The sequence below is a fragment of the Desmodus rotundus genome, chromosome 6 (genome assembly GCF_022682495.2).
Source record: "Desmodus rotundus isolate HL8 chromosome 6, HLdesRot8A.1, whole genome shotgun sequence".
Lineage (NCBI taxonomy): Eukaryota > Metazoa > Chordata > Mammalia > Chiroptera > Phyllostomidae > Desmodus > Desmodus rotundus.
In genome coordinates this window covers 97,152,376-97,174,364 of record NC_071392.1, presented here as the reverse complement: position 1 = coordinate 97,174,364, position 21,989 = coordinate 97,152,376, and the positions used below count along the sequence as shown (strand labels likewise).

Here is a 21,989-nt window from a genome sequence, read left to right as displayed (position 1 = left end):
CTAGAGACATTCCACCTCCTGCTCCGAGGTGGGAAAAGTCTCTTCAGTTGGGAAAAGAGAAATAGGCACAGTGTAGAGGGTGTTGTAAAAAAAGTACACATTTGAGTAATGTTTTCATTATCCGATTTTTGTTCTTTCTCGGCCAATTATTTTAAAAACATAAAAAAAGGTAGTTTTAGCAAAAAAGGGTGATGAATTGAAATATGGATAAGCAATAATGGGGTGGGACCAGGGGCATTTCCTACCTGTCCGAGGACATAATTAAGGCAGAGCACAAAAATGTAAACACACACTTTGCTTATATATCGAGGTAAAATAGGCTAGGCCTTATTTACTAGTCTAGTTTAGGGTTTTCCATTTTCTACTCAGTTTTCTTTGGTACAATATTAAGATCTTTTGCATTGAATTTAGAACAAATTAAAAGTATTATAGTGGCTTTAAATTTTATGGAAAATTCATTTGTATAAAAAGGATATAAAATTACTATTTTACGGTTAAAATCATCATATTAGAAATATCATGGGCGTGTAAAATTCGACATAAAATTTCCCAGTTTGGACTGTCGGCCAAAGCACTAACTGGTCTGTACTCCGACGGAAAGAAGTTTCGTCCAAAAATCACCGCTCATTTATTGCGGGCCACTTTTGCCAACGTCTAGTGATCAAATTCATGGGTTTGAGGTTTTAACCTCCAATTCAAGGTGTGGGCCTTTTACCAAATACCTGCAATGTTCTTCTGTGTGTGTGTGTGTGTGTGTGTGTGTGTAGGGGGGTATCCAGTCAAAAACAGGTGAACAGTTCTAGGTACTCCCTCAAGCTTTGGGAAACCTGTGCCCATCCAGGGCCACGAACTTCATTGTTCCAAAGGCGTTGAACGTTTCTAACGTGCTGTGAGCAGGCCGAGCGGCGCCGGCACGTCTGTCCCCTCACTCGGACAGCATGTTGAGGATCATCTCACAGGTCATGTGCTCATCCAGGTCCTCGATCCCAGCGCTGGCGGCTTCTCCGTAGGCAGCAGAAGCCGCCTCTCCTGGGCACTGGTCTACCATCGCCACAGAGGCTCCCTCGGCAGTGGCTTCTGGGGGAAAAAAAGCACAGGGTTGGCAAATTTAAAATAAAGCCAAGAATCAGCACCAATAGATTTTGGAAACAAACGCTTGATGTTAACCCGCAGCCCATGTTTGTGGAAACAAGCTTCCCATGGGCAGGGCAGGGCGTTCTGATCTCGACTGCGCTTTCTGTCAGAGCTCATCTGCCTCGGCTCTACAGACTCCTGGGGCGGGATCAGTCTCTGTAGGGGGGCTTTTTAAAGACAGCACTGCATGGAGGTGTCCAGAGGGGGCCTTTAGGTGCCCCATTAGCTGGGAAGTCATACACTTAGGGACGTTTTCAGATCTGTCCCCCTTGGAGCTCGGGGGCCAGGGACTAGCTTGGGGCTCCGAGTTGGATTTCACCTAGTGTGTCGTCTCCAATAAGCGAGTGTACCTGTGGAGGGTTGGATTGTTGGCCCCCCCAAAAAGCCATGTCCACATCCTAAAGCCCCAACCCTGTGAGCGTGACCTTATTTGAAATGAGGGTCTTTGAAGATATAATTAAGGGTCTCAAGATGAGATCCCCTGAATGTTCCAGGCAGACCCTAAATCCAGTGACAAGTGTCTTTACGAGAGACAGGAAAGGTAAAGACACAGACAGGGAGGAGAGGCCGTGTGAAGACGGAGACTGACATCAGGGCGATGTGGCCACAAGGCACAGACTGCCTGGGGCCACCCGGAGCTGCAAGAGGTGGGAGGGCTCCTCCCCTGGAGTCTCCGAGGGAGCGCGGCCCTGCTCATGTCCAGGACATCTGGCCTCCAGACTGGGAGGGAACACACGGCCTTGTTCTCAGCCCCCCAGTTTGTGGCTGTTTGCTGTAGGGCATCCAGGACACGAGCACAGCGCCCAGCAACCCACCAGCCCGGCGGAGGGGACTTTTGGGGACTGGAGAGCAGCAGACATGTGTGTCTGTCCTTCAGCCTCATGAAAGTGTCCCCCCAGGAACCCATGTGGTAGGGGGTCCACCCCCGGGGCTCCCCAGTCCTTTTCCTGCTGTGCCTTCACCGCAGTGCTGAGAGGTGGGTACGTAACCAGGCCAGCATCGCCCATAACCACACGCGGCCAAAGGAAGTTCAAGACCCATCCAAAGAGGCAGGAAGCTGGAAGCTGCAACAGAGCTAGGCCTGGGACAGGGTGCCCTTCAGGGTCTGGCAGTCGGGGTTTCTGAGTGTGCTCCCTGCATTTCAATGCTCAGCACCCAGGGACATGTACAGGAGAAAGTCAGTCAGGTTCGAACCCAATTCATTTAAAAGGAGGTACCATCTTCCTTCACCGCCTCTTGTGGGATGGCCGGCTTCCTCGTTCTCACACTTCTTCCCATCCCCAAGGGGGCCGCTTCATCTTGTCCCGCCTCACACTTCTCGGAGTGTCTCCGCATGTTAGTCTGTTGGGGAGATGACACAGGACCCACCATGAAAGTCGGCGTTGTGAAGGAGCATCACTTAAAAGCACGCGGTCAAAGACGCACTGTGGAAAACGAGTGACGTGTACCTCTCATAATCTCGTACAAGACAAGACGACTTTTCAAAGGTGGCCCTTCCTCTTGTGGTTAGGTCTAGAAGCAAGCTAGCTTACTTTAGATGTTTCTTTCTCATAGAAGTCAAGGACAAGACAAGAGTTACTTCTCTGGAATGGCTCTGCTCTCCAAAGTGGGGTTTGATATTACACCAGCAATTCAAGATATCGGTCAATCTTATGAAAATCAATGAAATGCCACAGACACATGGCTGCCCCGCCAGCTCCTGTCCCAACCTGCTACGGAGTTACGAAAACTGCATACAACATTCAGACGGAAATGGGAAGCCACCGATTTCCCGGTCAAACCTATTGGTGATGTCTTCTCATATATGGACACTTAGGATCTGAAATAAGTTAGAACATTTTCACTAGCTGACAAGTCCATATGCTAACAGAAGACACTAGCAACATGTCATTAAATGTGCTGATTCTGTAAAACATCGCAACTAATTTCCATTTCGACTTCAGTACGGACTCTGCAGGCTTATGGGTAGAAGGAAGGAGGATCTGCATATAAGGGGATGTTGTGGGTTTCTGAAACTTCAGCTGATGCTTATGCATAGGGGCTGGCACGCTGGGGCTGAGGGTCACGTCTGGCCTGCGCACGGCTTCTGTAAAGCGAGTGTTCTGAATAAGCCACGTTCCTTCATTTACGAAACGTCCATCTACGGCTGCGCTTGTGCCATAACCTCAGGCGCAAGCAGTCGGGACAGCAACGGTCTGTCTGGTCTGAGAAGCTGAAAGCATTTCACTGTCTGGCCTTTCACGGAATAAGTCTGCCACCCCTGGTTTACACGATGATGATGGACAAATGAAGCCTCTTGGGGTCAAGGATTCCTTTGAGGATATGAGAGCAACAGCTCCTTCCCCAGAGAAGTGCCAACAGATTTACACACCCACACTCTCCCTACAACTTCATCAAGTTCATGGTTTAGAAGGTCTATGTCAGTTTCTCAAGAAGAAATAAATCAAATGAAAACACGCCCAGCCTCTAAAATGCAAGTGGAGCAAACCTACAGGACAGGTAGGGCTGACAGGGACAGAACAGGACAAATGTCTGCGTCAGAGAAATGCTGCTTGGGCGCGGAGGACCCCGTTCCCGGTCCTTACCGGGAGGGAGGAGCCTGGTTCAACACACACCCTGTGACTATCGCGTGTTAAAGACCAAAGTTTGCGCCATTTTACTTTTAAAAAATTAAATGGGATTCAAGTTTTCAGTTATTTATTTTTAAAGACTTTAATTCTTAGGGCAGTTTCAGGTTTATAGTGAAACTGAGAGGGAAGCAGAGATTCTCGTGCACCCCCCGCCCCACATCTGCACACCCTCCCCCCTGGCATCGCCCCCTGCCTTTGTCACAACTGACGGACCTACTCGGCCACGCCACCTGTCCAAGTCTGCAGTCTGCATGAACACCCACTCCTGGCGTTGTACATTCTGGGCCTGGACAGACGGACGATGACATGTGTCTACCACGATACAGTGGCCCAGAGTGGTTTCACTGTCCGGACCATCCTCTGTGCTCCCCCTGTTCACCCCTCCCACCCCACAACCTCTGGCAGCCCCTGGTCTTCCCCTGTCTCCAGTTTGGTCTTTTCCCGCGTGTCAAACCGTTGAGGTCAAATGGCATCTAACACTGCAGACTGCTTCCCTCACTCAGTAACGCCCTTTAAGGTTCCTCCACATCTCTTCGTGGCCCGACAGCTCGTCTCTCTTTAGTGCCGAGTAAAGCTCCGTCGCCTGGGTGCGCCAGAGCTTATTCATCCGTCCCGTGCTGCAGGACCCTTGCTGGCTCCCAAGTTCTGGCAGTGAGGAATAAAACTGGTACAAACACCCGCCTGCAGGTTTTCCTGGGGACATAAGCTGTCAACTCCTTTGGGCAAATACCAGGGAACATGACGGCTGGGTCAAAGGTAAGAGTAGGTTTAGTTTTGTAAGAAACTGCCAGTGTCTCACAAGGTGTCTGCACCACATCGCACGCCCAGCAGCGGGGGGTTCCGGTGCTCCCCACCCTCACCAGCATTCGGCACGGTCCGTGTTCCGGATTTTGGCTCTTCCGATCGGTGTGTAGTGGCATCTCCTGGCTTTGCTTTTCATTTCCCTGGTGACACACGAGGTCAGCATCTTCTCACATGCCTCGTGCCGTCTGTGTACCTTCTTTGGTGAGGGGTCTGTTAAAATCTTCGGCCTCTTTTTTAACTGGGTTATGTTCTTATTGGTGAATTTCAGAAGTTCCTCGTACACTTCGGATGACAGTCCTTTATCAGATGTGACTTTTGCATGTATTTTCTGCCAGTCTGTGTCTTCTCATTCTTTGGGGTGACGCTGTCTTTCACAGCACAGAAATTTCTAGTTGTAACGAAGCCCGCTTGTCAATTCCTTCGTTCACTGTGCCTGGGTGTTGTAGCTAAGAAGTGACTGCTGTGCCCAAAGTCACCTCGGTGTTTCCTATGCCATCTCCGGGAACTCTACAGTTGTGTGTTTTATGTTTAGATCTATGACACATTTTGAGTTAATGCTTTTGAAGGGTGTAAGGTCCGTGTGTAGAGTTATAGTTCTTGGTATGTCGATGTCCAGTTCTTCCCGCACCCACAGATGACAAGACTGCCTTCGCTCCTTTGCCAAAGATCAGGTTGCTCTAATGTCTATGGGGATCTACTTCTGGGCGCTCTATTCTGTTCTATTGGTCTGCTCACTCCTTGGCTGCCATAAATAACGCTGCTGTGAATATCTGTATATGAGTTTTTGCGTGGTCACGCTTTCAATTCTTTTGGGTACAAGAACTGCCGGGTCCATGGGGATGTAAAATGTAAAGCACAGTGTAGGGAATACAGTCAGTGACACTGTAACAGCCATGTGTGGTGCCAGGTGGGGACTGGGAATGTCAGGGGACACTGTGAAAAGTATGTGATCACCAAACCACTACGCCGTACACCGGACACTAATACAAAGTAAAATGAATGTAAACTGTGATTGAAAAAAATTTTAAGTTAAAAAAAGGAATGATAAAAAAAGAAGCCCTGGGAGCCTGCAAGCTGGGTGCCAACAGCCTCAGGCCGACACCCGACAACTGGTCATTGTCGACATGACAGGAATGTAACGGACATAATGTTAATGTGGCAGGTACGGCTTTTTCGGTTTTATCTCAAGCACCTGCCCACAGATGTTTATTAAGTCTTTGGCACTCGAATAAGAGAATTGCTAGATCATATGGTAACTTTATGTTTAACTTCTTGAGAAACTGCCAGACTGTCTTCCAAGCAGGCTTCTCCACTTTAAAATCCCACCAGCAATACCTGGGAGCTCCAATTCTCCCACCTTTTCCACTGTCTGCCTTCTCTAACTGTAGCTATCCCAACGGCTCGTTCTAGGGGTACCTGTACCGGGATTCTGATCTGCATTTCCCTAGTAACTAATGATGCCAAGCAACTCTCTTAAGCTTATTGGTCTCGTATATCTTCTTTGGAGAAGTGTGTACTGAGACCATTTTCCTCTTTTTAACTGGGTATTTGTCTTTTCATTATTGAGGTATAAGAGTTCTTTATATATTCCAGATGTAAATCCAAATAGGCCCTCTTAAGTGAAAGGAAAAGCTTCAAAACCTCTGATTTTGCTGAGGACTCTGCAGCCACCTCCTCTTCCTCTTTCTCATTTCTCACACCAGAGAGCAGCTCTGCTCAACTTTACCTCGGCGAGAATGCGCCTGTTCTTGCTTTTATTTACACATTTGGAACTAACCGCACGAACGCTCCAGAATTATGCCGCTGCGCTGCCCCCTGAAAAATGCAACTACCCTACCTTTTAAGAGAACAAAAAAAATAAAGCTTTCCCCCATAAAAACAGTCAGCTTCCGATAACTCACAACTTTTATACAGTTAGACTGGAACACCCACTGTCTAAGGGTCTAGCTAATCATTTGTGCTGGTTTTTTCATTTACTGATTTTAGCGAGAGAAACATCGATTTGCTGCTCCACTTAGTGATGCAGCCACTGGTGGCTTCTGTGTGTGCCCTGCCGGGACATCAAACCCGCAGCCTGGGTGTGTCAGGGATGACGCTCTAGCGCACTGAGCTGCCCGGCCAGGGCAAGACCGTGGGGGGTTTAAGTGTCCACAGATTCGAGCCAGACCCACCCAGCCAAGTGTGACCCGCAGAAACGGGGAGACAATAAATGTTTGGTGTTTTGGACCACTTGGTTTTGAGGTCATTCCGCATGCAGCGGCAGTGGAAAACCAGCGCACCACCTCAAAAGAATCAAGTGGAAGGGTGAATGCCGTTCTCAGCCCTGCACCCATGGCCCTGGACCAAGAACACCTATGCGACCCTTTGACAATGGCCTTCTGTCTGTAAAGAAGCCTAAGTCTAATTCACAGGAGCAATTTCTAAATGCCGTACCAAAACCAGGGGTTCTTTGTAGATTTGGGGGAGCCCGAGAACTCCCTAAAACTACACACAAGGTTTTGTTTGCAGGAACTGTGCTGTTTTTCACAGAAGGGGAGACCACACTCTTATAAGATTTTCAAGAGTTTTGTGACTGATAACCACTCTCCGGGGGCCTGGCCAGTTCCTACAATCGTGTTGAAACCTCCCCCCCCCCCCCCGAGTGGGACCCTGCCTGGGAGACAGAGGGACCTTTTGGGGAGACTGAGAGTGACGCGAGGGAGCTCACCCAGCGGGAAAAGCCCCTGCCGCACTTGGAACACGTGTGTACAGCCGGGATGTTCTCTGTATTGTGGTATTTCTTGACGTGAACGGTCAGAAGTTGCTTCTGTCGGAAACGCTGGTTGCAGGAGATGCAGGCGAAGGGTTTCTCTCCAGTGTGGGTTCGGATGTGAACGGTCAGGTGGCGCTCCTGGGAGGGAGGCGGGAAAACAAACCGCTCAGCTCTTCACAGGGAGGTTTTGGTATCAGGCCTTATTCATTGTGTTCTTTTTTTTTTTCCCCTCCCCAAAGATGCGTGCACCATGAAGAAAAACCACAGCGCAGACGTTCCCTACACAGCACGCTGTTAGGGTGGGAGCGCGGTCTGGCTGTCTACAAAGCCAAGTCAGAGCCCGTCCCTGCCGTCCGGTTACAAAGTCCTCACGACTAATTCCCAGCTGCGCCCACGGGGCCCACAGGCGGGTGGACGAGAACATACTGGGGGCAGGGAAATGATCATCATTCCCCCCCCCGAAAGGCTCATGTATTTGCAACCCACATCTGTAACGAATTATTAATATTGCAATGACCCGTGTTTACACACGGCAGCCAGAGCCAGCAGCCTCAAACAAACATCTAATGTGAAGAGTTTCAGTTCAGTGGACGTTTGGGGGTGGGAGTACAGGAAGCATGCATTTTCCCTCTACTTCCTGATGGAATTACAGAAAATTGTGATATTCGGGTTAAAAGCCTCACGGTGAAAATAATTGTGCTCAGCAAAGAAATCATCGGAAATTTTAACTAAGATTTCCATGAGTAAATAATTGGGGGAATCAGGAAAAAATATATGTAAGTGAAAATAGACAGTGTCGTGCATGTTTTATTTAACGTGCTGTGATTACTCAGATGCCATCCACGAGCACGTCCACATCACTGCCCACAACCTAACTGGCAGTCTCTCTCCCGGGCTCTCCTTGCCTCTCACCCTCCCTCCAGGGCAGCATCCTCCGGTGTCCCCATGAGAGTCAGGGTGCAGCCCCGGAGCCCAGGTCTCCGGGACCCAAGCACGTGAGCACCCAGCAGTGTGCCAGCCTCACGGTCCCCTGTGTGCTCTGCTCCCCAAACACCGGAGGCTTCACCCTCCCTGGGATCCCCGCCTCCTCTCCAAGTCTTGTCTGTCTTCAGGGAGTTCTCCTGGATCCTCTGAACAGATCCGAGCCTGGGCTCGGAACAGCCCAGCGTTCCCAGGCTCCTAGATACACTCTATTCGAAGCCTTTACCATGTACAGCCCACACTTTGAAACCCAGTGACTGACTTCCACCGTCGGTCACCGGGTGAAGTATCCAAAGTGGCACCCGCATCGGGGCAGCTGCTCAGGTCTTAGGACTCCCTTTCGCTCTGAAAACTTATTCACACCGCAAGCCTCTTCTGTTTATGAAGTGGTATCTATTAATACTGCCTTATTAGAAATCAAAACTGAGAAATTAAAATAGGAAAAGACATCAATTCTTTAAACAACAGCAATAAACCAACTGCATATTAATATATTTATGTAACACATGTTATCTGTGTTTAAAAAACAAAACAAAAAATAGTATCTGACCTAACAGGTAAGGTTTCCAGTTAAAATACAGGCTGCGCTATTTGGGACACGCTTACACCCCCAAACATTTGCCGTTTAGCTGGCCATCCCTTATCTTCACTTCTAAGCCTGGCGATCTCGCTCAGCGAAGACAGCCCACTTCTCTCCTGGGCTTCCGCCTGCCGTGGGCTGAGGTGTGCAGCTGTGGTCAGGCATGAGGAAACCTGTCCGCAGACCCACAGTTGGAAAAGGGAGCAGAATCCTAACGGCTTTTCAAATAATCATAGACATTCTGCTCTGATATTACACCCAAACCCAACGAGTGACAATTTCCTAAGAATTGGCTAAAATGTGGAACCTGAAGCTACCCCAGCGAACTTTCTGTACTCTTGGTACGTTAAAAATCTGTTTGTCTGTCTCATACTATGATTAGATCCTTTACCTACGTCCTATTCTGTAAAATAACGGATTAGCCGTTGGGAAAATATCAGTTTGAGTTACCGAGAGCTTCTGAATGCTGACGTTTCGTTACACCATATAAAAAACCGCTTTCTTAAAGTCACTCCCATCTTTCGCAGTCGGTTTTCCAAATTGCTAATTTCCTCTTCTAAGCTGGCATCGGCTCGGTGGCCACCCACACTGTCTGTGAAGGGAGGCGCTCCCTTCATTTACCTTCAGGGAGAAGGCACTGGGTACGGCCAAATATCTGGTAACTGAACAAGCAGCGGTCGTCGCTGGTCCTTTTAAGTCAAAACAGTGGTTCACGAAAAAATGGCTAGTTGAGCCGGCACCTCCAGCCGCCTCACAGGCGAGGTCTCCAGACGCTGTCCTGCCCCAGAGGACGGAGGTACTTCCTACCAAGTTCCCAGCTCAACACACAGAACACGCAACCGGTGAGTATTCAGGGTCAAGGATGAGTAAAGTTAATAACGTTCATTGCTTCTCCGAGAACATTATTAAGTAAAACTGCCCTTTGTTTTTGCTGCCAGTGCCCGAAGGTGAAGAGCCCAGTGTGACAAGTCACTGCTTTGCTTTGTATGAAGGCACCTCCATAGCTCAGGCACCATCAGGGCCAAGGCCATGGAGCAAAGGGCGAATAACGGGTTGGCATGAATTCATTAACTACCAAGAATAATTTTGATCTCACGGCACTGACTGGTTGTAAAGATCTCTAGGGGTCTGTGAACCGTACTTTAAGTACTGTTGTTTCAATTTGTGGCTCGTGGTTGCCTTCTGGTTATTCTTAATAGTCTTTTGTAATAAAGATCTTATTTACTTATTTTTAAAGAGAGAGAAAAAGAGGGAGAAGGAGAGGGAGAGAAACACCCACCGGCTGCCTCTCGTACGCTTTCCTGACCGGGGACCACCCTGCAACCCAGTCATGTGCCCCACCAGGAATCGAACTGTTGACCTTTCACTTTGCGGGAAGATGCCCAACCAATTGAGCCACACTGGTCAGGGCTAAATAGTCTTTTTTTTTTTTTAAGCATGACTTTTTCCCAGTATTTTCGACGTGGTGGAAAACCGCACTCCAGCCCTCCATTCTTCCGTACTCCCCGGCCTCCCACTGCCTGCCCGAATGGACTGAAAGAAAACTCGGTACCTGCTTGCAGGTGTAGCTGCAGTACTTGCACTGGAACTTTTTCTCGTCTTTATGGGTTTTCTGGTGCTGAAGGAGGCTGTAGCGCTCGTGGAAGACGGCTGGACAGTAGCGGCACTCCATCTCCGTGGCTCTGTAACTATGCAGGTTGTGCAAATGGACTCCTGGAACCGTCACGGAACGTCACTTACAGTGGGTGGGGGGAGGGATTCTTTCCTGCGGGGCAGACCTGCCCCTGCCCTCTCGCCCAGGCTTTCTCACTCTCAGCACTGTTAGCACGTGGGGCTGGCCTGTCCGTTCTCGGGTGGGCCCTCCTGTGTGTTGCATCCCTGGCCCCCGCCCACTAGATGTCACCAGCACACAGGCACAGCCAACTGCTATGAAACTGCACTGATTGAAATGAGCCACCAGATGGCACCCTAGGACCTCTGGAAAAAAAAAGAAACACATCCCAGACCAGTTCCTGAAGCCCCGCCTCCCAGAACTAGGCCAAGGGCACCACACATTTCCCTGTGGAAGGAAGTTCATCAACCCAGACACTCACGCAGGTCGCTCTTCCTCGAGAGGCTCGCGGCACAGTGGGGACACTGGTACTTGGGGATGCTGTTGTTGTGTTTCTGCTCAATGTGGATTTTCATGGTGCCTCTCTGGGTGAAGCGTGTGTGGCACAGGTGGCATTCATAGGGCTTCTCCCCTGGGAGGGGGTGACAAAGGCGACCTTCTGCAGAGTGGCTCCCCCACCCCTGCAGGCCCCCATCCTCCCCAAAGGACACCTGGAGTGGAAAGCTTGTCTTTTGCCCCCTGGGCTCCTCCTTACCCCTTTCTCCTACCTTTACCCCCCATGAGTACAAAATTCCAGACGGCTCCCCAGTTCCCGTCCTCCGTTCAAAGGACCAGGGAGCACGCGGAAACACCTTCTTCCTGCAGCGGAACGTAGAGTGATGAAGGCAGCACGCTCTGTTGCATGTGGCCTCCACGTCCAAGGTGCAAGAAGGTGTCGGCTTTTGAAGCCTGAGCAACCTTTGGCTTCTCACCCTGATGGTGTGTCTTCCTCGTCACCATCAGTGAGGTGACAGCACAGAGCTTACGTGGGCTCCCTGGATGCGAAATACACACCCAGGGACAGAGCGGAACCCCCATGGCAAAAAGGCCGGAAGACACTCCCTTGGACCCTGGAGCTTTCATTCCGCCCCAGAAGAGGAAAAAAGTTCACGAGCTCACGTCTGAAAACGAGCCGCTGCGTCAGGGACGTGGTCCTCTGAGGGGGGCTCTGTTACCTGAGTGCGTCCTCATGTGTCGTTTCAGCTTGTGGGTGTCCTTGCTGGCATAGCTGCACAGCTGGCACTGGTAGGGGCGCTCCCCCGTGTGCGACCGGATGTGGCGCTTCAGCTTGCTCGCCTAAGCAGCAAAGGGAAGGTACTTGTCGCAAGAGAAAGCTGAATTTCTTAGACCCAATCCAGCCGCATCAGAAAGAGATACTCACATATTAACCTCAGAACTTCGCACCCCGAAAAACACGACAAAGGCATTACTTTTTGTTTTCTGGGGTGATTGACTTTTTTTTTTTTCATTTGATGTGGGTTTAAGACCCTTTGGGACTAATCAGCAGTAGTTTCCAGAGACTCTGAGATTCAAGTTCGTGTTACCCAGGGAAAAGGGCAGTCCCACCGCTCAGTGCCACATGGGATTTGATTTTCATGTCCAAGTCCCTACAAGCCTGGTGCTGCGAAGTTTTGACCACACCGCAGAAGTGCAGAGACCAGAATGCTTTTGTTTGCGTAAATAAAACGAGAATCTTAAGACACTAGCTCTCTGACGGGCAGATGCCTGTCCGAGGCCCTTCTCAGTTCCACGTGTTCGTAGTTTCTTTGTAATAAATACCTTTTAAGTACAGGAACCTCCATTCTAATTTGATTAATTGCACATCCCAGGTGACCAGTCGAAAGGCAAACGATACATCACCTCCCATTTGATCACTGTTTGCCTGACTGTGCTGTAACTGTCCTCTGTATTTCAGCCCTGAAGGCCTTGGCCACCTCTGGCAGAACGGGGGGGTGGGGGGACATACGTTAGAGAGTGCGCATCGCCCTGCCTGTGATCTCAGGAAGGCTGCACTGGGTCTGACTCCCCAGTAAGCAACACGCACACGTAAGCCCAGAGAACATTCAAGAGCAAAGAAAGACTTAGATCCAAACCAAACGATTAAGATTTTTAGATGAAAAGTGGATGTCTTCACGTATATTGGAAAGCAAAACAAAAAGAATTTTAGGTCCGACTGGTGTGGCTCAGGTGGGTGCACGCCAGCCTGCAAAGTAAAGGGTCGCAGGTTTGATTCCTCGATCAAGGGTGATGGCTGCGTGTGTCAACCTTCTCTGGGTGGCTGTGCAGGGGAGGGGGCTCCAAGCCCTGGGAGGCCAGTGTGATATGCAACACACCCCGATGCATCCCTGCTGGTGCCTGTGTAAGGGACAGGTGCGGGGCCGAGGGGAGTTTAGGCTGCCCTAGAGCTGGCCAGCATGGCGAGACTTGGACACTGCAGAACGTGGGGTTATACAAGCCTAGGCCGACCAGTCTGCAGGCTGTGTGCAGCCTGCTGACCCAGAGGAGGGTCTCAGGGGACTTAAGATATTTGTACACAGAACCAACAGGACACCGAGCAAAAGCCCACCCCAGGCTCGGCTGTCTCAGATGCCTTCACCCGTTGAAACTTTCATTTTGGGTTTCCAAACTAGAGGCATGCCCTTTAACTCCGATGAGAAAGAACTTTTAAAAATAGTCACAGCAGGAAAAAATTCCTGGAATCAAATCCTGAGCCTGTCAGTGAAATTTCCTTGTTTCCAACAGGCGGTTGCATCACCGCTGTTCCAGTGTTAGTCTTGCCCTTTAACTTAGTTCCCTTCCCGGACGTGTGACCCCCGCCCCCACCCTCCCAGGCTCAGACTCAGGCCAGGCAGTGTCCTAACACTGGAAGGGAAGCCCTTAACCATTAATTGCAGAAAACCGACGGTGAAAGCGATTGTAATGTCCATCATTTCATTCAGAGAGCTCCCATACCTGCTAGAGGTATAAAGACAATGGTCGAGTTTATAGGGCCGGGGCACATGACTGAAGTGTGAAAACCCTGGACTCTACTATAACAGGGGGAAAGGTATGTTTAAACCTTCAAGCAGGTCACTTGGTATCTGACCAAGAGCCACCGAGGTTGGAGCAAAAGTTTCAGCACGCCGTCAGCCTGGGCCTGGGGGTCTCCGCTGGGGCTGACCCATCCTGAGTCTGTGGACTGAGTACCACATAAACTGCCAGGTAGCACTTCGATTGCCCGAGTCCCCCGTGCACATTTCTTTGTAATTGGTACACTTTCATATATTGCTTTCGCTCACTGGTAATCAAAGCAAAAAGAAATCCGATTTTCCATTTTCAATTTAGAAAACTGAATGAGTATTATTTCCTGCATGGATTTTATATGAGTAATATCTTTAATAAAACCTATTCTGTAAGCGGTTCTCCTGTTAGTTTAACCTAACATGATTTTTTACAGCAACTTCTTAATAAGACGCCACAAAGCGTTAAGCAGAAGAGCAGACTTACTTCTACGCTCGCGTATTTGCACAGGGAACATTTAAATGGCTTCTCATGAGTGTGTTTGTAACGTCTGTGCCGGACAAGCTCTCCGCTGGTGACAAAGGCCATGTCACAGTCACCGCACTTGTAGGGCCGGGTTCCTGCAAAACCACAGAGTTATCCTTTCAAATAAGATTTCACCACACGCTTTCCTAGGAATGCATCACTTCTAATTGATACTCGGTCTCAAAAGGCTGAAACAGTGAAGAAGAGATTCTTCAAGTCATAAACACCCCGCACGGAGGCGACAAAAGGCTTACGTCACATTCCATGTTGTTCTTAACTGAAATGGAGGAAAACAAGACAAGGCAAAAAGTCTCCAGCAGCGCAGAATTTTAGGAGAGGAACCATTGCATGCGGATTTGTGAAGCCTCAACACGCCCCCTTCTCAGCGGGCTCACCTGTGTGGGTGTTGATGTGGTTCCGCAGGAGAGTGACCGTGCGGAAGCCTTTCAGGCATAGGTGGCACGTGTGGGGCCTCTCATTGGTGTGAATTTTCATGTGACGATTCAAACTTGAAATCCGGGGCGTTGTGAACAGGCAGGAGTCGCAGTGGAAAGTCTGTTTGACCCCTGCGGGAAGGAGATTTCAGGGTCGATAACCTTGTGAAAATCTTTCTTTGGACATTCCAATTCCGCTTTGGGGGTGACGAAAATAGGCTGGGATTAGACGGGGTGATGGCTGCACAAACTTGTGATAATGTGTTAAATACCTGAAAATGAGCTAGGAGGGGGGAATTGGGCAGGGGTACAATCTCTTGTTTTAAATATGTAAGAAACTACTACATTGCGAGGGAAGGCAAATACCTACTGTAGCCAGAGGCAATACCCTGAATGAATGTCTTTGACCATGGACAGGGGTGGCCATGTGACTTTCAAAACCGGGCCACTTCCCAGACCCAGCCACCTGCTGCCAGAGGGAGGAAACGGCCAAGTGTTGCTAGATAGGACTTTTGAAACATGAGCTAGAAATTGAGATTTGGAGGGCGAACTCTTAATTTACACAAGAAAGAAAATTCTTTAAAAGTCAAACAAATAATTTTGAGGGTCAAATTCATCCAGTGGGCTTCCAAGATTCAATATCAGTTCTAACACCGATTCACGGTCCTTCCTCAATTGGTGTGATCTCTCTGAGCAACCTCCAGCCTCATTAGGAAGCCACACCCACAGGCCACCCACCTCCTGCTGCCCGGACAGGTGATCCCCACTCTGCGTGGTTTCTGAGTCCTCTTTCCTAGCCTCACCTAAACTTCCTCACCGCCAAAGGCGTCTGTCTCTGCTGCTTTCTGGATGTCACTCCTCCGGGCCATGAAGCATCTGGTCTTGCCCCCTCTCCCCCACCCCCTAACCCAGGGTGCAAACTAGGGAGCAGATCAGAGCCCAACATTCTTTGTATGTACACAGTGCTTTGCAGGAGCATTTTTTTCTACGCTTTTAAAACATTTGTGTGCAAAATGCAAAATGCTTGAATCTGATGCACAATACAGAACATTATTTAAAATTTCTTCCATTTACTGACATTCTGAAAGCAACTAAAAGTCAGCCACTTAAAACTTCAAAGACTGTTTTGTTCCCATGAAGAAAAACAGCTGCCCGTTCTATGTAGAGTCCCTCACACAAAACGAGCTCCCTACCCTTGATCTCTTGTTGAGTTTTTGGAGAGCTGGTTCTTTCAACAAGTGGCTGAACAGACGCAGGTTGATCTTCTGGTTTTTCCACACTTAAGTCTGAAACTGTCAGAATGATTTCGTTTCTTCCCTCATCTCCAGGCCCCGCTTCCACAAGGAAGAACTGCTTCTGTGTTTTCTCGACACCTCCTTCAGCCGGCAGCTGGTCTTCCTCCTGACCTTTCCCAAGCTAATAAATAAAAACAAGTATCCAAACAAATATGATACTCCTTGCCTTGATGAAACTGAGGAACGCATAATGAAAATGTTAAAATTAAAGTACCACAGAAGATTGCCCATTGCAACCAAAATGCTTAAGCGTAATTTTTAAGCATCAAGGGTTTTGGGTGGTAAAACAAAACTATTAAAAAAAACACACACACAACATGCCTGGAGTATTCTAATTAGTGAAACTTCTTACACTCTTTAAAAAAAACACCACTTAGTCCCCCAGGATTTTCCTGGGAATTATTTCACTGGGTTTAGTTCTAAACTGCTTGTCCGTACATAATACTGCCCAAAGAGCAACCTGAAACATTTCTTTAAAATTCCATGTTCGGGGTCTTTTTTAAACCCAGCCGTACCTTAATCCCTCCTGGGCTTTCAGGCAGGCTCTCTGCACATGTAGTCTCTTCAGTGGCCATGGCGACGCTGTCCTGCAGGACGTGAAGCTGCATCATCTGCATTTCCTGCAGCGAGTACACCTTGTCCTGCACGCTGATGGCCACGCACTGGTGCAGGCTCTGCTGGGCCCCCTCTCTGACCCACAGCAGCGACGGCGCCGTGCTGCCGGCCTGCTGCACCGCCACCTGCGCCCCCTCTGGGTACTGCGGCATCAGCCAGCCGACCTCCGGCAGTTTGGCGTTGTCGAGGGTGGGGTGCGCCGGCTGCAGGGTCAGGATGTGCCTCCCGCTGTCCTCCATGGTGGCCAGCACCAACGCCTGCTCCCCTTCGGGGATCTTGGTCAGGAGGGCCCCATGGATGCACTGGGCCTCCACCTCCCCAAGGCTTGGGGGCTCTTGTGCTCTGCATACTCCACCCTCCTCCTCCCGGGCTTTTACTGGTACCCCCTCTTTGATTTTGGTGAATTGCTTGAGAGTGTCGAAGACCTCGGTCCCGGCCATTTTGACTTGGCCTGTTAGAGAAAGGAGTAAGCAGTCTGGGTCAGGCATAGTGAGATTAGGCCCTAGCGGGCTTTGGGGCTGACCAAGGCCTCGGAAGGCTTTAATCCTCATAGCAGTCAGGACTAAGTTGACTCAGCCTAGGCCTAGGACGGGGTGAACGTCAGCAGGACTTAGGCTAAAGCAGGCATTTGTTCAGAACATTCTAGAACTCACAGATTTGGGCTTAAGCAGACTTTCAGCAGATGCACCCTCTAGGGTCAGCAAGGTGGCGCTCGCGCAAGCTTTCCACCATTGCACAAGCCCAGATCACACACCACGTAAGCCATGCGGACTGCAGGGACTAGTCTCGAGGCCATGCACACCTGCCGAGTGTGCCCCAGACGGACGCGCGCCCACTCCAGGATTGGGGCAACCGCACCCCACTCCCAGCCCCTCCCCTGGCCTGGCCCCTCCACAGAGCGCCATCCGCCTTTCCCGCTCTCACCCGCCCACGCGGAGCAGGACTAAGCAGCACGTGCTCCGCTTGGGGCTGGAGTCTGGCCGCGGGGGTGATCCTTTACCCAGGAGGCGTGGCCTTGGTGCTGGCCCACCCTGTCCTGGTGGGCTCCACCTTGGACCGCCTGCCGCCGGCACGAAGATCGATGAAGGGGGCGCTGTGCGCAGGCGCAGAGCAGAAAATGGGGATGGCGTTCAAGGGGCGGAGCCAGGGCGGAGGGGCTCCGGATGAAGGTAGTGGATGGCGGGACCTATGAGGAGTGGGGGTGGGATGGGTGGATAAGGAAAAGTGCAAAGGGACCTACAAAGGCGCTAAGACTTGGAAGATCCCTGGAGGGGTGGGATCAATGAGGACGGAAGTGGAGAGGGACCTGCAGGGGGCGCCGAGAGACCCTACAGGAATAGATGAGGAGGGGAAGTGGAGGGGGACCTGCAAGGGTGTCCCTAGTGACTTGGTGGGGGGAATATGGACAAAGTGGAGGAGTGAAGGGGAGGGAGCAAAAGGAGCTTGGAAATACGGGTTAGGGTGGATGGACAGGGCAGGTGGGTGGACAGGACAGGAAGGCGGAGGAGGGGACCTGGAAGAGACTCCGGAGACCTGAGCAGCAGGCAGGTGCAGGGAGAGTGGAGGGCAGATAGGCGGGATCCCAAAACATGGGGGTCATGGAAGTCAATGGGATAAAAGAAGTTGGGGGTAGAAAGTTGCGCTGTGGAGGAGCTATGGGAAAGCAATCAGAAGAGCGGGTGAGGATGTCCAGCCAAAATGGGTAGAAAATGGGTGGGGGAGAAGGAAGCAGAGAGGGGTGGATGTCAGGAGGGGACTGGAGGTCCATATGCTTGAAGTCTTTCCCAGAACTTCAGACTTTACAAAATTCTTTCCAAAATGCCTCCTTCAAGGCAGGTGGGGGGGTGGGGAGGGAAAGGGAAGGAGAAACCCAGGGGAGACCAGTGCTGGGGAGGAACTTAAAACTCCACGGAGCCACGACCTTGTGAAAACACTGTGCGCCACCCAACTGTCCACTCCAATGGGGGTGCGCGCTTGTGGGGTGACTTGCACCTCAGTCCATTCTTTTTCATGCAGGTTAACAATTCTGATGGTCTCCAGAAGCCATTCGGTTCACTCCCCAACTGGGTACGGGCGCATGCGAGTTTGGAACCAATGACAGATTAAAATCGTTGGCGGCACACTCGTAGATTTCGAATTATTTTAGAAACATTTCCAAGTACAGCTGACATTCAGTATTGTCTTGTATGAGTTTGAGGTGTGCAGTGTAGTTGCGCTGGTATTTTTTTAAGGCACAGTTTACAACATTCTAGGAAACTTTTGTTTTCACTTTTTCATTTTTTAAAAAATTTTAACAAAACTCAAATGCAATTTTCTTGTTTGCTGATTGTGAGTAAATATATTTGGAGGCTGGAGGTGGGGAGGGGTGGGGAACCCAGCCTGCCTTGATCTGAGCTTATCAGCCAAAAATTTTTCTCCCATCCACGGGCAGAGACCTGTCTATATCCATAAAAGGGCATTCTGTCTGTCTGCTCAGCCTTCTCCATTTGAATTTTATTTCACGTGCTTGTGCACAGTACGTGCTCAAATATGTTGAGAGTGTATTTTTGGTAGCGCACAGGATAGAACTCAGTGCACTTTAGAAAGAGACTCATGTACAGCCGCAACGCATTTATCAGGGAGCTGCTTGGCCCGCTGGTTTGGACACCGTGTCTGGGTTTTTATTACAGTCTGTGTGCTCTACGCAGAAGATAAATATTTGAAGATCTTGCGAAAATAGTGTGTTGTGATAACTTCTTGTAAATCACTCCAATGAGTTTCTCTGCCCGAACAATCACCACTTACTTAGTGCCTTCTGGGGAAACTGAGGAAGACTTGTAGGGGGAAATGTAGGGGCTTAGAGAGGAGACGGGGAGAGAGGGCGGGGCGGTGAGCAGGAGGAGAGAGCCTTGAAGGGGAGGGAAGGTGACAGGGATGAAGGGACCAAAAGGAGCGACAGGGAAGACAAACCAGCAGCTCCCTAAACTTTGCTCCTATAGTGGGGAGTTTTCTTTGCTCTTATTAGACATGCCTGGGGGTCACTGAGTGGGGTGGGGGCATCTTGCAACCCACTGGGGAGCCTCCCATCGAAGGGCATGTCACTTTGGAGGCATTGAGGGGATTGTCTTCCAAAAGATGGAGGTTCGGGGGACAGACCTAGGAGAGGGCAATATTATAATCGCCTTTTCACAGAGAAAGAAAGAGAAAGGCTAAGAAACTTGCCCAAGGGGCAGGAACTGTGATGCAGAACCTCCCTATCTTAAGCACGGTGTAACTTGCTATTTATTGGCTTTATTTTTGTTGTTGTCGTTTATCGACCCACGGGGAGAACAAACTGTCTATGACAAGGACATCCAGAGGCCCAGAGGCCTGGAACAGAGAGGGCCCCCCCCCCCCGCCCCCCCCCCCGCCCCCCGCCCAACAGCTGGCTGTCGGAGTCCATTGCCCCTGCCTGTTCTTTTTTTCACCGTTACCCCAGCACACAGGGAGGGCGAACTTGACTTTTATATCCCCGAGTCTTACAGAGACTCTTACAGAGTCTCCCAGTAAGTGTTACGGTGGTTTCCTCTCGCTGCTCCACAGTGATGTTTACCCGAGTGACTGAATGATCTCCGATCTCTTCATTTTAAGAGACCTTTCTGGAACATTGTAGTTGATTCAACAATTGTTCATTCACGCAGAAGGCATTTGCAATGAACTCTGCTACCTCCATGGTTGGGAAATGGGGGGCTCCGAGGGCCTTTCTAAAAGGCCTGCTGGAGCCCGGGATTCCCAGCTTTGACATGGGTGTGTCCTGCCCCGGACATGGACTCGGGCGCACTTTACAGTAAGGAGAATTTCACACGGAATAGGGCAGGAGGCAGCTCGTGTTTGGGCTGCCCCGGGCGAGCCAGAAGGCGAGTCCCTGCTTCGTGGACTATCACGGTTGCAGAGCAGACACCAGCTTCCCCTTCTGCGTGGGTGCTTGTTTCTGTGTGTGTTTTTGTTTCTCCGAAGCCTGACGGGCACCTGGGACATCACCTATTATTTAATCCAGTCTCATGTGATGAGTTTGGCTCCTCTAAGTGTCGCAGAGATAATTTGTACCCCGAAATGGACATAAACAGCTGGTTGTTTGGCCTCCAGTGTTCTTGCTGTTACCCTGATTTCCACCAATGGGCGGCAGAGGCACCCGGTTACCCTGCTGGGCAAGCGCCGCTGGGTCGTTGCACTTGGAACTTTGGTACGAACACAGAGAGAATGTACCTTCCTTTAATGAGCAATTCAGCACTGCGCATGGACTTGGCCTCAGGGGAGGGGAGGTTGGGGGCAATTGCACAGGACAGAATTCTTCAAATCATGAGGAATGGTTCTAAGAAGAGGCGGGGCACCCGCATGGGGATTGGATTACCGTGGAAAAGCCTACCGAGTGTTCCAGAACCCTTTGGAACTTTACCTTTATAACCGCTACCTTGTCTTGTTTATCTGTGAAGGTGCACTGGGTAAATAAATACGTAAACATATAATAAAAGCTGATTGCATTTAGTCTGATTACACGGAGTCTGAAAACAAATATGTTGAGGCCAAAGAATCTGGAAATGTGTACTCTGACCCATTAATAGTAATTAATTCGGGGGCTGGGGGCTGCCAGCGGCCCCCAAATTATGTGAAGGACCCTGCACCATTCCTTTAAGTAGTAAGCATGGCTGGTGCATGCACTAGAAAGGGCAGTCTACTTTTTTGTTGGAAAAAAAGTCTTGGAGGACCAAAAATCTGAAATGAATTCTGAGGGTCTGTGGACCGTGTTCCATTTGTCTCTGCATCCCAAGCTTCTAGCTGCCTGCCACTCCTCTCAGGAGGCAGCGTACCGTGGTGGCAAAGGTGGTGCACAGCTTCCCGGCTGTGTGGCCTTCGGCGGGTTACTCACCCTCTCTGAGCCTCTATTTCCTCATCTGTAACGTAGGCCTGATAATAGTACCTCCCGATTTTATTATCGTGAAGAACAAATGAAATAATCCATGTCAAATACTTAAAATTAACACATTGCTAGGGATGTAGCAGATGGAAAATAAATGCTAGCTATTTTATTATTATTCTCCCTCGTTTATGTAACTCTTGTTAATATTTATAATAAAGTTCTTCAATGTCATTGGGATTCTGCAACTCTTCTGAACTTTACTTTTCAGATTGTTTGCTAGTTCTAAAATTAAATCTTCCTTTTAAGAAGTGACATCTCTAAATCTTCTGGCAGAGAACAGATAAAAAGGTATTATTTTACAGTTGTCTATTTCTCGGGTAGGTTTGGCGTTAGAAAAGGGGCTGAATTTGATGGCATGGTTAGATCGTACCTAATTAGATGCTAATTAGAGCCTGATAATTTCACTCCAAAATCCGAAGAGAGGTGCTGCTTGATATTGCTCAGTGCTGAGAACAGTCTGGGGATGTCCTGCTTTCTTCCTTTTAAAAAAATATTTTATTTATTTTGAGAGAGAGGGGAAGGGAGGGAGAGAGAGAGGGAGAGAAGCATCCATGTGTGGTTGCCTCTCACACACCCACTTCTGGGGACCTGGCCCACAACCCAGGCATGTGCCCTGACTAGGAATCGAACCAGCGACCCTTTGGTTCACAGG

The 21,989-nt window shown here is 49.8% G+C and overlaps 1 protein-coding gene across 1 annotated transcript; it reads right to left on the bottom strand.

Moving 5' to 3' along the window:
- Positions 1-577: 577 nt before the first annotated feature.
- Positions 578-16,841, bottom strand: CTCFL (CCCTC-binding factor like). The gene is made up of 10 exons (XM_053926722.1): positions 16,302-16,841; positions 15,685-15,907; positions 14,453-14,623; positions 14,019-14,152; positions 11,708-11,828; positions 10,975-11,124; positions 10,434-10,594; positions 7,276-7,458; positions 2,352-2,475; positions 578-1,077 (listed from the first exon to the last, which is right to left on the bottom strand). The coding sequence occupies exons 1-10, from the start codon at positions 16,839-16,841 to the stop codon at positions 926-928; spliced, it is 1,959 nt and encodes a 652-aa protein (XP_053782697.1). The 3' UTR covers positions 578-925.
- Between the last annotated feature and the right edge of the window lie 5,148 nt (positions 16,842-21,989).